General features: G+C 34.4%; 1 protein-coding gene across 2 annotated transcripts in view; it reads right to left on the bottom strand.

Annotated features, from left to right (window-relative positions):
- The window catches only part of LOC145684157 (uncharacterized), a 143945-nt gene that overhangs the window by 118833 nt on the left and 5847 nt on the right, over positions 1–19265 (bottom strand). For both annotated transcript variants that reach the window (XM_081756130.1, XM_081756140.1), the window contains exons 2-5: positions 10858–10966; positions 6913–7048; positions 3366–3605; positions 39–204 (exon numbers count right to left, since the gene is read on the bottom strand). In XM_081756130.1, the coding sequence (XP_081612256.1) occupies positions 39–204; positions 3366–3605; positions 6913–7048; positions 10858–10954 (639 nt within the window). In that variant the 5' untranslated portion in view covers positions 10955–10966. The remainder of the gene's footprint in view (positions 1–38; positions 205–3365; positions 3606–6912; positions 7049–10857; positions 10967–19265) is intronic.

Genomic DNA, 19265 nt, shown 5'->3' on the forward strand with positions numbered 1-19265 from the left:
AAAATAACACATGTACAGATAATAATTTAACACCTTACCTGCTGATAAAGATTTATTTGTTCTTGTAACGCGGATACCTCCTCTTCTAATCGATGATTGATACTTTGCAATTCCATCATTTTCGAATCCTGATGTTGCGGAGACGATAGAGAAGTGATTCGCATTAAATCTCCATCGGAATCGGCACCTCTTTTCATAGCACTCCTGCAATATGATGAAAGAAAAACCTTCATATCACTCATACAACAAGCACTCCTGCAATATGAAAAAAAAAAGCCTTCATATCACTCTTACAACATGAAGAAAATTAGCCTTCATAGCACTCCTCTACAACATGAAGAAAATTAGTCTTCACAGCACTCCCGCAAAAGGAAGAAAATTAGCCAAGAGCACAAACATTCCTACATCAATTATGATCCGATATTTGTACTATACCGGTGGCTATTTCTGAAAAAGTTCCTTTTCTCTTAGAAATAGTTCTGAATACAATAATCGAATTTGGTTGGTATAAGACGGTAGTAAATTCATCATTGTTGGTATTCTGTCATTATTGGCAGGTCACTTGCTGCAACTGAGAAGCTTCCATGCTCTACGGTCTTCCGCTAACTTCTTCGTCTTTACGTACGATTTTTCTGTTCTAAGATATAGTCCATTAATTGTAGTCTCCTTCGCCCTCTCCCTCTTTTTCCGGCCACCATACCCTCTAGCACATCCCTAATGATACAGTTTTTTCTATCCAATGTCCCAACCAGTTTCTCTTCCTCTTCTTAATAATATCTAAAATTGTTCTTTTCTCCTCCAGCATTTCTAACACTCTCTCATTCGTTTTCCGCTCGACTCAGCTAATTCTTTCCATTCTTCTCCATACCCACATTTTGAAAGCTTCCAGTCGTTTTTCATCCTTTTTGCCTAATGTCCAAATTTCTGCCCCACACAGCACAATACTCCACACGAAGCATTTTATAAGACTTTTTTCTCAACTCTTTATTCAAGGTCCCACAAAATAACATTTTCTTTTTCCTAAAGGCTTATTTCGCCATTCCTATCCTTGCTTTTATTTCCACCAGTCATATCAACACTAATAATACTACCCAGGTATCGAAAACTAGTTACCAGTTCTATTTTCTTCCCTCCTACTTCTATATTTGACACCGACCCCTTCGTTCCAATCACCATGGCTTTTGTCTGTCTAACATTCATCTTCATCCCATAATCTTCATATCCCTTTCTCAAGTTTTCCAACATCTTATTGATGTTCTCTTCAGATTCTGTAACAAACGCCATATCATCTCCAAACCGTATACACCTAATCATTCTACCTCCTACTGAAATACCGTCTTCATTTTGTTGGTTCTTTTTTACTATCGCTTCAAGATAGATATTAAATCATGTAAGCGAGAGACAAAGTCCCTATCGAACTCTCCGCTATCATTTTCTCCCCTATTGTATAACTTACTTGTTGGTTCATATATACTAAGTTCCTTATGAGTCTTCGATCTTTCCATTCCAACCCAACCTTCTTTAGAACTTCCATCACACTAACTGAAAAAAAGTTAAACTTAAAAACTACTACATTGAAGCAATGCCCAAGTGTTTACTCGTTCAAAGCTGATATTGTACTAAATGAATTGAATAAATTACATTTAAATAGTAATTTAATTAATCGGGAATTGAAAATTTATGACAAAGATAATAAGTAGTGGCCGAATTTCTAAGCAAAATGCATATATATATATATATATATATATTTGCATTACTTCTAAAAGTATGCAAAATGTACTTCATAGTACATATCCTGACAAACAATTTTAGCCATGATTGATAGTGTTTAAAATGCTTATTCTGTTTTGTTTTAAATATTTTGCTTGCTTATTTTACGATTTTCAGTTAAAATTGGATATTTTACTCAAAAATTTATATATTAAAATGCTAGTTTTATATGTTTGTGGTCACGAAAAGTTTATATGTTTGTCGCCAATTCTTTTGACAAAATGATATCTCGGAAACCACAAGCTCTAGAATGATGTTGCTTTCACTAATCGATTGCAAATTCTGTATAGATTGTTCAGTTCTAATTGAATGTTTTGAAAAAATGGCCGTTATTTATTTATTTTTTTTTTACATTTTTTAGGGGTAAGATGGAAGTACTGAAATTTTTTAAAAAATGAAATGAAATCTTTGAGTTTTATGTCTCACGGTTATGCCGGTTACTCTAAAGGAGAAGGTGATGAGGAGTAATGAATCAAATGGTGGAATGAAGAAAGTGGGGGGAAACGGGAGAACCCCGAGAAAACCCACGCACACGGTGTTTGTCCATCACAAAGTTCACTTGGCGGGGGTAATTGTGTCAGTAATGAGACAAGTATAGATGATGTGAGGAATGACAAGGAAATTCATGCTCATATGTGAAAGACGCGCTGTGTACAGAGTGGAGGTTCAGCTAGTACTATATTAAAAGTGCATATTGCACTCTTATGCACTGCCGTTATTATCACTGATTCCATACTTTCCGCAGGACATCCGTAATCACTTCTCCAAACTACTCGATTTTATAAAACAATCTGAAGACCGAAATAAATCCTTACAACATTCACTTTCTCTGATAGAAGAAATTTCAGTAATATTTCCTTCAGAGATACATTGTATTGCTAAAAATTGCACTTGATAAGCTTAACTAGGTATTACTAAAAATCCTGGATACAAAGCACTGTGAAAATTCCGGAAAGCCTTCCAGTGTAGAAACATATATTGAAGAGAAATTTACCGAAGAAGAATTGTGTTGCTTTTCACATGTTCCTGTGACTTATGCGACGTGAAAAGAACATTTCTACTGTACCAATTATTTTTCAGTGACATGCAGGAGTTTCACACAAGAAAATGAAAGAAAATGAAATCTTTAAGTTTAACGTCCCACGGTTATGCCGGTTAGGCTAAAGGAGACGGTGACAATGAGAAATGAGTGAAGTGGTGGAATGAAGAAAGTGGGAGGAAACGGGAGAACCCCGAGAAAACCCACGAGCACGGTGTTTGTGCACCACAAGGTCCACACGGCGCGAGCTGGGATCGAACCAGGAACCCCAAGCACCGAAGGTGAACGCTCTACCACTGAGCCACCGCGCCCCCCACACAAGAAAATGTTAGGATGGCTTCCCTTATATACTGTAACACCCACGAATAAAGTAGGATTTCACCAAAAACAAATACTTCATTTTATTTTCGTGTTTATGTTTTTGCTTATTTTTGATTCTTATTGTTTTAATTTATCGTGCATATTTGCATGTTTATTTTATTGTTTGATTGCGCTTATAAATCCGGGCTCTAATAATGAGATACATTAAAAATCTAGAAACCAAAAGAATACTAACCCAACTCTGGATGTCGAAGAAGGCTTGGAACCCGAACGTGGTTTGGAACTTCCAGGGACAGCAGACAACGAAGTTAGTTGCTTTTTGGCAATATACAACTTTTCTTTTAACACAGTGTTATTTTGTTGGAGGTCGTTAATTCTTTGTAGGTACTCCTCTTCCTTTGTTATACAGTCTCTGTGATACGTTCCATCGATTCGTTTGTGCTCATTCACCAAGCGAAGCAATTTTGCAGCAAGCCTAGGAGAAAGATAAGAAATGTACATATGTACATATAGCAACGAAATTACAAGGATTGAGGGGGTGGGGGATAACAAAATATTTCAATTTTATTTAAAATATAGTAACAATTTTATTCCAAGGTGGAAAGGAGACTTAAGCAAGCAATATTATTTTGTTCTGTCTTGAAACGGACATAAGAGAATTATTCTAAGCAAAAATACAATTTGTAAATTTGATGATGGATATCGTAATGGAGAGAGAATGAGTTTGTTACATATTTTAGTAGATACATTAAGTATATTTACAATCAATTAGTCTTCAGGTAGAAATCTGAAGATGGCCACTAAATCACTTAAGTCATTAGTGTAAATTATAAAAAACAAAAAACAAGGTTATTCCAGAATCTCAGCGTTCAAAATAGTGTAAACTAGTCAATATAAAAAGGTGTGGAATAGCCCAAAAACTCGTTCTGATTCTTATTCTCGGTCGAAGTTTGATTCTAATCCTGGCTAAGGCAACGAACAAGAATATGGGAGTAAGCGTGTTAGTTGTATTTTTCTTTTTTGTATATGCTTAATACTGTCACTACAGAGTCCAAGGCTGAATGTATGGTCTCTCGTGTAATTGTATAAAAACGCTGACTGTCAATTGCATTATTATTATTATTATTATTATTATTTTTTAATGCACTAAATTCAATGATTTTGTGTGAATAAAGTACTATGTTTCATGAGAAAGAAATGAAATGTAGAAACTTGTTCTATCTTTTTAATTTACCGGCCATCTTGATGTTATAAAGACAGGCAGTGATTCTTGTTTTCTCTGTATTTTGGTTCCCTCAATTAATTTAATATTAAAGTCCTAATTTATCAATTATTTAAACAATATACACAGTGAGTAAAAGCTATGTTAGATACTGTTGGTTCCATCAAAAACTAGCCAAGTTACAGAAAATCTGATTAATCATAGTATATTTTCAAACAATAGTAATGATAACCTTATGAACTATAAAATTTTCACCAAAAAAATACACAACTAGCAATGATTTTCTCGATTGAAAAAAAATACAAGTGCGTACTGCATTTACGTAACACTTATCTAATAAATGTTTAACATCAAATTAATTTTAACAAAAAAAAAAAAAAAAAAAAAAAAAAGACTGACCAAAGCTTAAAACCCACTTTATTTTAAATTATAATTTGTAACGATTTTCTTAGAATAGAAAACCGTTACAAATTATAATTTAAAATAAAGTGATTTAAGCTTTGGTCACTGTTTCTTTTATTAAAATAATCAATCCAAAGCCATGGATAGTCTTACTATCAAATTAATATTTATCAGGTCCGTTCCATGTATTTTCCCCTAATCCTTGTTCTGAATATCAACTAAACATTTTTCGGACCTCTGCTTAAATTCAACCCCCAACTTTGACATAATAATTCGTGAACCAACGGTTTGTACAGGAAAATATTTTATACGCATACTAAGCAATCAAGGGCTTCTTCCATCTCATACTTCGTCAAAATCGGGCGAGTTCTGTAGACCGTGTATGATATATAATGTTCTTCTGATTTCTTTTTTAATGTTTCTTATGTAAATAACTTCTTATATACCTTTATATATTTCCTCTTACTTCTTATATGTTACCTCTTACGTCTTACCTTATAAGTTACATACGAAAGTACTTACTAAAACAATTGTTGAGATATGAGATTTGTATTATTTTTAGGTTTTAATTTTGGGTTATTTTGCGAGAAATATAACAATGAAATTAAATAACTCTATCCATCACGACTCTGGAACTCACTAAAGAAATAATTAACACTTCTGACCAGAGTATATACACTTATTTATTAAAAACTAAATACAATGCAACGGTTTCGACTACTTAACGTTGTCTTCATCAGACACTAACTCAGAACTGATGACCATCATCAGATAGAACTAAGTTAGTGTCTGATGAAGATAACGTTAAATTGTCGAAACCGTTGCATTGTATTTTAGTTTTAATAAATAAGTGTATATACTCTGGTCAGAAGTGTTAATTATTTTTGAAACTTTATAAATTAATTTTAAGAGATTTTAATTTTGAATATGAGTTTATGTTATTTTTTTAATAAATTTATACTATTAAAATAAAATTAGATTAAACTCGAAATAAAATCTAAGATTGGAACTACTACACAATTTATATATATGCAAAACATTAATTTTGTACTACAAAATTTGAATTTGTAACCAGCATGTTATTTTAACATCTTTCGTGTGCAAGTAATAACTTTTTTTTTTTAATTTTAGAAAAAAATAATTTATAAGAATTTTCTCATTAAGTAAACGCTTTGAAAGACACTTCACTATTGGCGCGAAATTCTCTTAATAACCTTGTCACAGTAAGTAAGCGAGAACACGTTGGAGAAAAGTTCTCTATAGAGAACATTATCTCTATATTGGCTAACGACGTTATCATTTGTACAGTACACTGCAAACTATCTTCACGTTTTCAAAACAAGAGGACATTTTTCAAAAGGACTGTGGTGGAAAGCAATTAATTTTGAGGAGAAGCCTTTTTAAAACGTACTAACAACATTGTAGTGCTTTACATTCAAAAGTCGAAAAAAAAATACCGGCCTTGCGTCTAACAAAACCGTCATGATATTTCGTCGAAAATACATGCAGTGCAAAAGTACCGAGCGAAGTAGCTCAAGTGGTAGAGCGTTGGCTTCGCATTTGGGAGGTCGTGGGTTCGAATCCCGCTGCCGACCATCCTGACTGAGGTTTTCCAGGGTTTCTCTCAGTTCTACCAGGCAAATGCCGGGATGGTACCTAGTAAACAGGCCCTGGCCGATACCTTCCCAAATCCTTTCCATTGTTGTTGTTGTTGTTGTTATCCAGTGTAAAATGGCCTCTGAGCTGTATCTGGTGATTGTTAAATAAAGTAGTTATACAGGGTGTCTACAAAAATTCCAAAATGAAATTTCGTGACTTTTTCGTGACCTTTTCTTCACCAAATCATAAAATTTCCTAACATTTTCAAGAGCAAATTTGGGTGCGAATTAGGCCGAATTTTCATCCATGCGATAGAAACGTACTTTGCTTGCGATTTGGTAGCGTCTAAAGCCGACCATAGACATTTTTGGTAGTGAATTTTGACGTTTTATAGAACGAAATTTTCCAATCTGTACTTACATTTGTACAGTTAAAAACAATCGTGACCCAAAAGCTAAATTTTGTGACTTTTTCGTGACTTTCGTGAACGATAAACACCCTGTAATAGCTCCTTATAATCGGTTAATGACAACCTATTTTAATAGTTTCAGGTGCTAACCTTTTAATCTTTTCCTCCTGCTGGTTGCAAAGTTTCTTCAGGGCAACATTTTCCTCCATCACCTGCATGCAACGCTCTTCCAAATCTTCTTTACCCATTTTTCGCAGAAACTGGAATTGCTGGACTAGACTTGTATCTGCAAGTAATACAAGCTACCAATTAGATTGTGTATGATAAAAACAAGGAACGGTATACGAGATGTGATCAAAAAGTGCGGTGACTCATTTTATAAGAAACAAAAATTAATAAGCATACATGGAACTTGATTTAATCTCCTTCAAAGTACTGTCCTTCGCTAACAATGCACCTAACAAAACGTTGAATTCATGACTGGAAGCATTTCTGAAAGGGTGTTCAGCTGCTCTGTCCTGGACCTCTCAATGTCAGGAATGGTGTCGAAACGTTCTCCTGTAAGCACGGTTTTAATTTTTTGGGAACAGCCAGAAGTCGCGTGGTGCTATATCTGGAAAGCACAGCGAATGTGGACAAACAGGAATATTTTTTCGGTCAAAAATTTGCGGATCAAAAAGCAAGGTGTAGCACGGCGCGTTATCGTGCTAAAAAAAAAAAAAAAAAAAAAAAAGCCATTTGCCCATTTAATCGACGGTTAAAATGCTTTTCAGGGACTCATACGAAATGCTTAGTTCTTCGGAAAGCTCTCGAATAGTCATTCGCCTGTTTGAACAAACCATTAATTTCACTTTTTGCACGTTTTCATTTGTTTCTGACGTCGAAGGACGTCTCGATCGTTACTCGTTTCCAACCGACTCTTTGCCGTTTTTGAATCGCTCATAACATTAGTAAAAAGTCTTTAATGCCACCGCTTCATCCCCAGACATTAATTTTGACATTTCATGACCTTCTTTGGCACTTTTTTCAAGTTAAAACAAAACTTAATGTTGGCACGCAACAGACATTCTCTACACGTCATCACTCTTCTTCCTCTGGAAGCCAACTAACATGTCACAACTCGTTCAAACTCGACACTGACTGTAACAAAGGTTTAGGGTACGGGTTTACTAGTAGAAATGCATACACCATCAATAGATGGCACTGTGCACCTACATTCACCGTACTTTTTGATTACACCGTGTATATCTATATCCATTTATCTCTCTCTCTACACACATATATATAGGGGACTTTTGAGATATCCTATATATATATATATATATATATATATATATATACATTATATAGGATGTCTCAAAATTCCCCTGACAAAGTTATTATCAGAGTTACAACAAAATGTAAGAGAGGAAACCGTCTCCAAATATGACGTTTTCAATCTAAAGTGAAGGATTTTTTTTTTTTAATCGGACGAGCCCTTTGGGCTGTACTCTTTATGTGCCCAATGTTAAATGAAAATGAAACGTTGCCATTTACCTGGATCCACAACATTAGTGAATGATGTTACTGTCTGTTATGCTAACGTGTCGATGGCCAGCCCCCATTCACTGTACTCTTACAAAATTTGTCCACCTCCCGTCCCATTCCTCCCTCCCCCAGCCACAGGTAAATGACAACGTTGCATTTTCATTTAACATTGCGCGCATAAAGAGTGTACAGCTCAAACGGCTCATCCAATTTAAAAATCTTCTTTCATTTTAGATTGAAAACATTATATTTGGAGACGGTTTCTCCTCTTACCCTATATAAATATCTATATGAGCGGCTCGGAGGCAGATAATGATAGGCGCCACTTTCGTCGAAATTGAGTTATTAGGTGGGATTGGATCACAGAATAATACGAAGGTAGTTGAAATTCGGAAATATAGTTGCACATGGCAGGGGAAGCTTGTTTGGTACGTGGTATTGTATTGCATTGCATTTGAATGTTGAACTTTCTTTTCCAATTTATTCAAAAGTTAAAAAAAAAAAAAAAGTCTCTTACTATTATCTTTCCTCGAGGAGGTCATATCTATATCTATATATACAGAATGTAACAAAAAGATACGGCAAAATTTCAGGGGTGGATTCTTTATGGGTAGACGGGCAAATAAATTCATACGACCATATGTCAGGAAATGCATCGTTACAGACTTACGGCCATTGAGCCGTCTGATGCTATGGAATGAGAGGGAAATTACCTTTTTTTCCATCACGTAGTTACCCAATGGTCGTAACTCTGTAACGATGCATTTCCTGACATACGGTCATATATATGAAAGTGACTATATTTGTGACTTAATACCTCTTGAACCACCCAACCGATCTCGATCAAACTTTCAAAATAGATAAGGTTCGGGATTGGGATTGTTTTCATGTTCATTTCACTTTAAAGATGCAAGTTGAGGGACGGGAAAGTGATCGATATTAATGTCGAATTCATAGTTTTTGGGGTCCCTAAGTTAATTGGTGACAGTTTTGGTGTCCTTTATGTCCAAAATGAAACGTATTCTCTTCGTGTGAACAACGGATATTCTGCTAGTATCTTATAAATAAAATGAAAGGTTCTCCGGTATACAAACTAACAGAGGTGGCTTAGCATACTTATAAGTAATTGTATCGAAGTGATCGAATTCTAGAAGAGAACGTAGGCTATTTAGATTTTTTTATGCGAAACGAAAGGGGGAGGAGGGGGGATGAAAAGGGAAAAGATAGTATAAAATGTATCCTAAATATTGAGTATTTTATGAATTCCTCATTTTAGGAAGACGAAACTCAGTATGTAAACTCATTTTCAAAAACAAGAGGACATTCACATGTGATTTACAAGCTAAAAAATACTGTGAGGGTAAGACATCCATAGGAGAGTGGAAAGGAAGGAAGTGAGATGTAAAAATGATTGAAAACGACCGATATTAGTGCCGAATCAATAGTTTTTCGAGATCACTGGGGTGAATAGTGGCACTCACGATGCCGTTTAAAGTCTAAGTTCAGCCCTCAACAGCATCAGGGGAGGGATGAAAAATAAAATGTCCAAATGTCTCAAATGACTGAGATTAATGTCGAATACACAGTTTTCGGAGTCGCTAAGCTAACTGATTACAGTCCGACTGACCGTTAAGCCCAAGTTTAGTCAAAAACGTGCACGTCAGCTGGTCCAGGAATTGAAGAGTTTTACGTCCCACGGTTATGCCGGTTAGGCTAAAGGAGACGGTGATGATGAGAAATGAATGAAATGGAGAATGGAATGAATGGAGAATGATGAGAAATGAATGGAGAATGGAATGAAGAAAGTGGGAGGAAACGGGAGAACCCCGAGAAAACCCATGCACACCGTGTTTGAGTGCGGGACTCCATGCACCAGAGGTGAACGCTCTACTACTGAGGTACCGCGGCCCTTAACGCCACGATCGTGTTCCATCAGCACATGCAATTAAAACAATGGTACGTAATTCCGAGCAAACTGGTTCGGCAATGAAAAAGAAACATCCAGGCTGTGGTGGCGTACCGTTCGTACACCAGATAACATCAAAGTTGTTCGAGAGACTGTCATAAGAAGTCCACGTCGGTCAATCTGTCGTCACCTTGTGATTTCATTTTGTGGGGGTCATCTTAAAAGAAAAGTGTTCCTTAGTCCACCTGCTACAATGGAAGAATTAAAAGCCAAAATCCGAGAAGCAACTGCCGAAATTCCAGTTACGTCAAACCGTGAACAATGTAACGAAGAGACTGCAGGAATGTCAGCGTAGAGAACGAGCTCGCCTGCAAGATGTCATCTTTAAAAAATAAATTGTACTGCATGTATTCTAAAATGGCATTATTTTTACTATTAAATGAGATAAATAATTTTTAAAATTTTCCGTTTTCTTGAGTCACCCGTATAAACACTTTGTGCCACTCTATCTTTCAACAGATAACTGATTCTTAGTAGCATCTTAAAATAAAAGAGAGAAAATGTGTTTTCTTCAGTGAAAGAGACTTTGAATGTTAGAACGTTGTAATTGCAAATTGTTACAAAATCTTAGCAAGAAAGATAGAAAATAAAAATAACAATACCTTTAATCCCTGAACATGCTGAAATAGATATATGTTTTGATTTATCTGGTGCCCCTTCTTTCACCGGCACCAGATCTCGGCCTGGGTCGTCAGCCATTTTTATTGTTTACTGCAAATAATAACATTATGATTTATGACATACAACCAATTGAAATATGAATACAAGATATTAATACAGGATACAATTAACTTAAAATCTAATTAATAATAGTTGCTACAGAATGCACCACAGTTTGAGAGGTGGGCGTGTCAATTACTTTTCTCTCTCAGAAATGTTCAACAGAAAGGCAGGAGCCTATCCATATGTTGCAAGTTTAGAATCAATAGAAGTTACTGATAAAGATACCAGCGGAGCTCCTCCGTGACTAAGCGGTTAGAGTACGCGCCATTGGAGCGAGAGACCCGGGTTCGATTCCCGGCAGGAGCTCATGTGGTTCGGATTCCACGTTAATCAGTAGGTCCACGTCTCATATAGCCTCGCTGCTGAAAAGGGACGTTAAACTCAAAATCAATTCAATTCAAAGATACCAGCGAACATCGAAACCGTTGGACAGAGTTTTTAATTACCAGAATACAAAATAAGATTTTTTTAAACATATATACAGCGTTTTTAAAAGCAACACCGACAACGTTTGGGAGGTAATTCCTGACACCAAGATAAGACAAAAAGTATAGAACAACCTGGGTGCACAAATGCTTTCTATCGGAGTTATAATGCTGCCGAAAACATGAAAAAGTGAACTTCAAAGGTCCATAGCTCCTATACTGTGGGATCTACCGCGATCGGGTTAAGACTTCACTTAGGAAATAGTATGTGCCCTATACAAATATCCATGTTTCAGAATCCTGTGGTACATCTGCAACAATTTTCATAGAGGTACTTGGTGAATACTCCAAATTATTTGCCCGTAGCCAAACTCCCTCTATAAAAATTGATGCGTGAGTACCTTAGGATTCTGAAACATGTATCTTTGGATAGCAGACACATTAATTCCGAGGTGAAGTCTTGACCCGACTACAGTAGATCTCATAGTTTTGGAGCTATTGACCTTTAAACTTCGTTTTTGTCACATTTTCGACAGCCTATAACTTGGAAAGGAAGCATTTATGCACCCAGGTTGATCTATACTTTTTGTCTTATCTTGAAGTCAGAAATTACTTCCCAAATGTTGTCGGTGTTGTTTTGAAACACTCTATATATATCTGAGTTAAAATTTAGTCTAAATCTATTTTTCTAAATTAAACGTAAAATGAAGATTATTTCTAAAATTAACGAATACAGAAATTAGGCGATCAATAAAGAAGCAAGTTCGAAATGTCAATTAAGATTCAACAATATATAAAAGGAGAAAATAATAATAATAATAATAATAATAATAATAATAATAATAATAATAATAATAATAATAATAATAATAGTAATAGTAATAGTAATAGTAATTCCAGTTTTCTTATTTTACGTCCTTACGCAACGTTGAGCTTATAAATGACAGGACCTACTATTAACATGGTCTCCGAGCCACGACCTGGGGTTAAATACAAAATGTAGGGTAGAGGAACCCATTTATGGCCACCATACCCCTTATGGCCATTTTTAAGCGTCATACTGTTCTAAACCAATCGAAACAAAGTTTACTAAAAGCAGTAGACTTTAAGTAACAGATTTAGTCAGTAGCCATTGTGAATCTAATGAATATTGGTATGTTGTATATTTTGTGTGCTGTGAAGTAAAGAATTCTCCAATTTCTTGTGAAATTTTTGAAGTTTTGATTTTTTTCAAAAAAATGTTAAAAAAATCGTCTGGTGGCCTAGAAAGAAGAAACTTAGTTTTCTGGTAAGAAAAAACTCGATTTTTACCGAATAATGCTATCATAATTGAGAGCACAACAAATGCCATGGCCATTACTGGGTCGCGATATTCCTTGAGTAATCAGTTATGGCAAACAGATAGCCATGCGTGGCTTCATACTTGTTGCAGTTTATGGTCACCTTTTCAATTGCGATAGTAATTTGGTTGTTTAAAATAACAAAAGTGAAAAACATAACAAATAAAAATAAAACTATATTTTATTGAAATTACAACACATTTTTGCTGCAGGCTAAATATCAGGGTTTGCCTAAGTGGGCCCAGCTCGAAACGGATTGGACCCACCTGAAAAAACTCAATTTAAGACCCAACTGGGTTTTTGCGCTTTTTGTTAGTATATTGTTGGTACAACTAAGTTGATCACATTGAAAGTGATTTTTATCAGATTTTGGTCTTTCATTGGGCGAATTAGATGCTTTCGCGTTAAGGTATACAACATCTTTCAACATAAGACCTTTATAAAGTTACGAAGGAATAAGAAACCTTGCCTTAGCTTGAGATAATTATAGTGCAAATTAATGTATGGATTATGCTTATAGCCTGTTTGAAGTAAAATATGCAATTTTATATTTTAGAAAATACTTTCTGTGAATAGTGTGCTCGCCGACTTGGCGACGCCAAGGGACGTTATCCCTCATATGTTTGACGGGTTTAAGGCCATAGGTGCCGGTACTGCCAATAAATATGTAGTGCATTAGTAAAACTATTAGTATTATTTTTTATTACTTTGATGGTAACACAAGTATTCTTCAGTAAAATTTGGTTTTCCAACAACAACAGTTTAGTTCAGTTACTTGTTGCTACTCTTCAAATAAGCATTCTGTAGAATCAACACCAGCAATAGCGTAAAAATTCTTGTCAAATTTAAGAGTTTAATGTTCGGAGTTCCGAAAACTGCGTAACGCTTCCTATTTCAAGTGCTCAATTCAAAATTCCGTACTAGTTGAAGTTTCGACGTAAAGGGTGGTCCGGAAGTGGGCGTATCCCCCCTTTAGTTTCAACAGCACAGTGTTAATTATGGTAGAATGACTGTACACAGTTATCTTGAAGTCTTACGAGTCTTAAGAGTCATATACATCGATATGATCACCATCCATCTCGTAGCACAGCTGAATTCTGCGCCAAGTTCTCGCAGATGTTTTGCGGAGATACTTCGGAGTCACGAGGGTGAAGGTGTGCTCCACAGCTGCTCGTAATTCCTTCGTTGTGTGATATCGAGTGTTTCTTACTTGTTGCTTTGTGAAACCCCAGAGAGCATTGTCTGGTGTCGTCAGATTGGGACTTCTTGGGAGGCCAGGCAAAGGGAGCTGGTGAAGACGCACAACCTCTTCCAATCCAGCGGCCAGGAAACGTCTAATTCAGGTAATTGCGCACGTGAATCGCCAAGTGTGCTCGTGCTCCATCCTGCTGTATCACAACAGTGTGTTTGATACAATTTTCTTCCAGTTGAGGCACCAACTCATTAAGCATCTCCAGGTAAGAATGTCCATTAACATCCTAAAACCGTCAGATAACAGCACGCTGTACAGTAAAGAAAGCTGCATTTTCGAGGGGGAAAAAAAAGGCCTGAAAGGAGTACTCGGGAAATTCCCGCAATTGAACGCACAAAACATTGGAAGTGAATACTTCAACAATAAAATTATTTATTTTACGCTGGAAAATATTTAATTTCATTTAAGACATTTTGAAACACTTAGTTTATAAAATATGAATAAATTAATTTTCTGGCAAGAACCATCTTACAATAAGTGCTCGGAAAACTCCAGTAATTGAACGCACAATGTATCGGAAGTGAACTTCTACAAAACATTTGGCGAATGTCACTGAAGCTTCTGGGATGATTCGATCTACATTTGTTCATTCGTCCTTTAGATCATTAGACGAATATTTCACCTCCATCAGCTCTGACCCCCCCCCCCCCACTTGGAGTCTATCCGCCCCGTCCAGTATCCGCCCCTGGTGTACCACACATACTACAGTGTACCACTTTAGGTCTTTTAAGTTTAAATCTTCAGGGTACAAGCACGAGACACTCTAAACTTCCTGTGTAGATTTTGGCGGCATACCAACGTAAAATTTCAAAATGCCGGCCTTTTTTTTTTTTTTCAAAATAGTGATTATCCACGCAACAAAGCGCATTTTTCGGTCTTTCAAGTTGAAATTTTGAAAGTAGACGCACGAGACATTCTAAATTTGCTATATAGATTTTCTCGGCGATGCAATGTTAAATTTCAAAATGGCGGCCTTTTCTTTCAAAACAGCAGTGAATAGAAAATTGTTGCAAGTTGTGACAATGATAATCTTGAAATATATATCACATTTTAACACTTTTATCTTAAAGACATTGAAATATTTCGAAAAAAAAATTAAACCCGAAAAAAAAAAAAAACATCGGCCCAGGTGGGTTGGGCTTTTTTTTAAAAAAAAAAAAAAAAGTTTTTTTTTTTCAAACCCTACTAAATATTAGGTTAACTTTAAATTACAAAATAAAACATATTTTGACGTGACCAGAAAGATTAAAATAAAATTTCTTAGCCCTACCTAGTCATATAACGGAATAAAACAAAAGGCCTAGCCTACTATAGTCGGTACGGTAAAAAATACTGTATGTTAATCTACATGTACTTTTCAAAATCTCCCCATGTAATAGAGTACAAATATGTTGGTGTAATATTGAACAACGTATGAAATTTGGGGTATGATATTCAATGTTAAAAATGTGTGGACTCAAAGAAAACACTATATATATTATGATGATGATGATCATCATCACTATTATTATTATTGTGGCGACGTCGTCAACGGAGACTATTTGTCCCCTTCGCGATTCACATGACTGTTCACGGGGCTAATTATGAGTATGATTTAAAGAAGATTATTGCACTGTCTACTTTGAGTCACAGACTGCTCAAAATAAAATACTAAAACGAACATAGTAAAATACCAGAAACAAGTATAGCGCTGCACAATAGAAATAGAAATGAAAACCAGAAAGAAGAATTAAGACAAGAAATACACGAGACAAAACACATAACAATAAAAATAAATAAAAACAACAATAAAATGTGAGAATTTACCAAAATATTAGCGGCGAGAAACGAAGTAAGAAAAGAATAAAGGATCAAAGAACGTGAGAAAGTGTATACGAAGGCCAGAACACGATAAACAAACTTATGTCATCCTCCAATGCAGGTCAAACGTACAAGGCAGTTTGTGACGTTCTCTGAGATCTTGTCTTGTCTTGTCTTCACTTTTAAAAAGTGCTGGAAAAATAAGAAGGGCACCAGGAAATGACCAATTTGTGCCATAAATGCTACAAAGAATATGGTAGTAAGTTAAATAATTTCTTCAGTAGAAATTGTACTAATAAACCTTCTTGAATATGTCAACACACTTTTATATATTTTTTTTTTTTTATATCGAGATTCCGGTTTTTTTAAGAAATTGTAACATAGCTTTAATTGGTATTCGTTGATTAGAAGCTAAAATATGTTTGTATGAAAACGGAGCATAACCTAAATGATTATAAAGTTGAAAAAGAAATTGATTTCTAAACGATTCAAATAGATCACATTCGAATAGTATGTGATTCATAGTTCCAATGCCTCTGTCACACCAACAATGATAAGTTGGTTTTTTTTTTTAATTTGGTACAATTTAACAGGAGTTAAAGCCGTTCCTAAAAGCAGTCGATAATACAAAATTATTTCTTGCCGAGTCCATGATTTTATGTGTTTCTTGAGTTGTTCTTGTGATGATGACGATATAGACCAGTAAAATTTTCCTGGTAGGGTTTTTTCAACGTCATACCATTTCCCTAATTCTTTATCGTGGAATTCTTTGATTGTACGAAAAAGGTTACATGGCGCAATTTTGATATTAGTAGGATTTCCTGTTGAACATGATTGCTTTGCAAGATTGTCTATTATATTGCTATTTTCTTCGATATTTACATGTGCCTTTATAAATGCAAAATGAATCTGATAATTATTCTTAGACAAATTTATGTATAGATATTTTATATTTAAGAGTATCCATGTCATTGATTTATCCCAATAGGTATGTTGTAACTTTATGAGTACACTCAGCGAATCAGAACATACCACAGATTTTTTGATTTTGTGTTTTTTTATGTATAATAAGGCTTGTCTAATAGCGAATGCTTCTCCTTCAAAAATAGAAACTTCTTTCGGTAATTTGTATTGGAGGGAGATTTTATTCTTCGGGATGTAAACTGCTGCTCCGACATTTCTATCATTGTACTTCGAAGCATCTGTATAAATGAAAAATGTTTCATCATCAAAACGTTGCTTGAAATCTTTCCATATATTTTGATAAATTTTTTCCTTTAAATCCACGTTAGATATTGATAAGTAATGAGGATTTATAACTGTTATTTGTGCCATATTTGTACTATAACTCCAAACAAAGCATGGTAAAGAGGGTACTTTATATATCATTGAGGCAAATTTTTTTGAAATTGAGGTACGCTTGTACAATCCAAGGGAAATTCCTAGTATACGGTGTATTCCTTTGATGAAGAAGTAATTCTATTTGTTGAAGCTGCTTTGGGATTGTATAGGAATTCTTACCAAAGATTTTTATTAAAAACATTGATGCAGACTTAGAGAAAAGAACTGGGAACGGTATAATTTCTGCTTCTTTTAATATGGCTTGTCTAGGACAGAATGCTGGCTGTGAAAAAATTATTTTAATGATATTATATATAGCTTTTTCTAATTCCTGATAGTATGTACCATATCTATTATACAATGGATTGCCATAAGCAATTTTAGATATGTAGCCATGTTGTAAAATTTTCAATAAGGTGAAAGGATTAATTCCCCACTTTTTCGCTGACAAACATTTTAGTAAATTTTGGTATTTGAATTGTTCTTGAATTAAATAATGAAATTGAGCCTTCCAGTTTAATTTCTGGTCCATTCTAACTCCTAGATAAGAAATATATTGTTCACAATATAGTTTGTTATTTTTAAATGTTAAATGATAATTTCTAATTTTTTTTTTCCTGGAGAATATAATAAACTTAGTTTTCTTCCAATTTAATTCCAATCCATTCTTGTTCATCCAAATATTGATTTCTTGTAGTTGATTTTCCACCTGTGGAATAGCTCTTTCAATGTTTTTAGTAAATGAAGTTAACAAGATATCATCAGCGTAGCTAGTAATGTTATTATTCTGCCATTTTTTATTGATTAAATCCAATATGTAGATATTAAATAAAAGTGGACTTAATTTGCTACCTTGTAGAAGGCCTAATGAAGTATTTCTTGATTCTGAGTAAGAATTTCTGACTTTGATGAATACCTGTCTATTATTAAGGTATTGTGAATTATTCTAATAATTTTGCTAGATATTTTCAGTTTATGCATCTTTTCTATTAGGATATTTAATTTACATGATCGTATGCACCAGAAATATCAAACGATATAGCCAAAAGAGCTCCTCTTGAAAGAAAGGTTTTATAGATATCTAATGTTAAATTAGATAATGCATCATATGTGGAGAAATTCTTTCTAAAACCTGTAATTTGTGGAGGAAAAATTTGTTCATTTTCCAAATACCAGTTCAATCTGTTAAGAATAAGATTCTCAAATATTTTATAAGCGCACGGTAGTAGAGCAATTGGTCTAAAATTATTATAAAGAGCTATATCTTTGGAATTCTTTGGAATCGGTAGAATTAAGATTTTTTTCCAAGTTGAAGGGATATGTCCTGAGTTCCATATATAATTATAGTATTCCAATAAATTTTGTAATCCTAAATGAGGAAGGTTTTTATAATGTGAATATGTAAGACCATCTATACCCGGCGAGGTGTTTTTATGAATATTTTTTAGTACCACTTCTAATTCATTTAATGTGAAATTTTTATCAATGATTACGTTGTTGTTTGATATTAGATATTGAGAAAGAAGACTACGATCATTATTTACAGAGCATAGCGTTAATTTATTATGAAATAATGGTAACCAATCTAAATTTTTCAAATGAATTTGAGTATCCTGTCGATCATAATATAATTTAAATTTTTTCCAAAAATGCCATATTTTATGAGGTGATGTTCTGTCCGATAAGTTATTGCAAAATTCCTGCCAGCAAGATCTTTTCGTTTGGTTTATGATTTTTTTTGTTTGCGCTTTTTGTTTTTGATATTCAAAAAATAAATCTGGAGTCCGTATTGATATAAATTGTTTAAATAATATTATTGTCTTATTTACATATTTTTGGCAAATATTATTCCACCATATCGGGCGGGGTCTCTGATTTTTCTTGATACTAAACTCTCTAGAATGTTCTTTATGATTCTCCATACGAAGATCAGATACAGTTTTCTTGATGATTTTAAATATATTATCTGGGTCATTATTTTTTGTGCAATAATTTTGTATTTTATTTTGATAATCTGTCCAAGAAATATTTGTAGTTATTCTTGGTAATTTAGATTTGAAGCTATTAGTAAATGTTTGTACAGAATTATCCTTTACTTTTTCGTCTGAAATTAAATGAGAATAAAAAAT

This window comes from Thermobia domestica, chromosome 1 (genome assembly GCF_964235325.1).
Source record: "Thermobia domestica chromosome 1, izTheDome1.hap1.1, whole genome shotgun sequence".
Lineage (NCBI taxonomy): Eukaryota > Metazoa > Arthropoda > Insecta > Zygentoma > Lepismatidae > Thermobia > Thermobia domestica.